This window comes from Myotis brandtii, unplaced genomic scaffold, assembly GCF_000412655.1.
Source record: "Myotis brandtii unplaced genomic scaffold, ASM41265v1 scaffold691, whole genome shotgun sequence".
Classification (NCBI taxonomy): domain Eukaryota; kingdom Metazoa; phylum Chordata; class Mammalia; order Chiroptera; family Vespertilionidae; genus Myotis; species Myotis brandtii.
The window spans coordinates 939,759-940,071 of NW_005370704.1; the positions used below are offsets into that span (position 1 = coordinate 939,759).

The window sequence follows — 313 nt, forward strand, 5'->3', positions numbered from 1 at the left end:
CGGCTGCTGCTCGGGCCAGGCCCCCTCCACCTGGGCCGGACGGTGAGGAGCCAGGTGAGGCCACACCTCCCGGGCCCGAGGGGCTGGTTCCACCTGAGGCCAAGAGGTGTCCTCCCTTCCATGGCTCCCCCAGACCCACTGGCCACCCTATCCCGTCCGGGTGGGTCCCCGAGTCCCTGCTCAGCGAAGCTGCCCGGGCCCACCCACCAGCTTCCAGGGCTTCTGGCAGAACTCCCAGACGGTGGCGTTGACCGTGGCCAGCGGCTGCCCGGCCGTGAGGTTCAGGAAGTGGAAGGTGTGGTAGAAGTTAGAG

General features: G+C 69.3%; 1 protein-coding gene across 1 annotated transcript in view; it reads right to left on the reverse strand.

The window, feature by feature from the left end:
* The window catches only part of ENTPD8 (ectonucleoside triphosphate diphosphohydrolase 8), a gene marked incomplete at its 5' end in the record, with an annotated part of 5,557 nt that overhangs the window by 1,263 nt on the left and 3,981 nt on the right, over window positions 1-313 (reverse strand). The window contains 2 exons of the mRNA XM_014529689.1: window positions 5-30; window positions 208-309. Of these exons, the coding sequence (XP_014385175.1) occupies window positions 5-30; window positions 208-309 (128 nt within the window). The remainder of the gene's footprint in view (window positions 1-4; window positions 31-207; window positions 310-313) is intronic.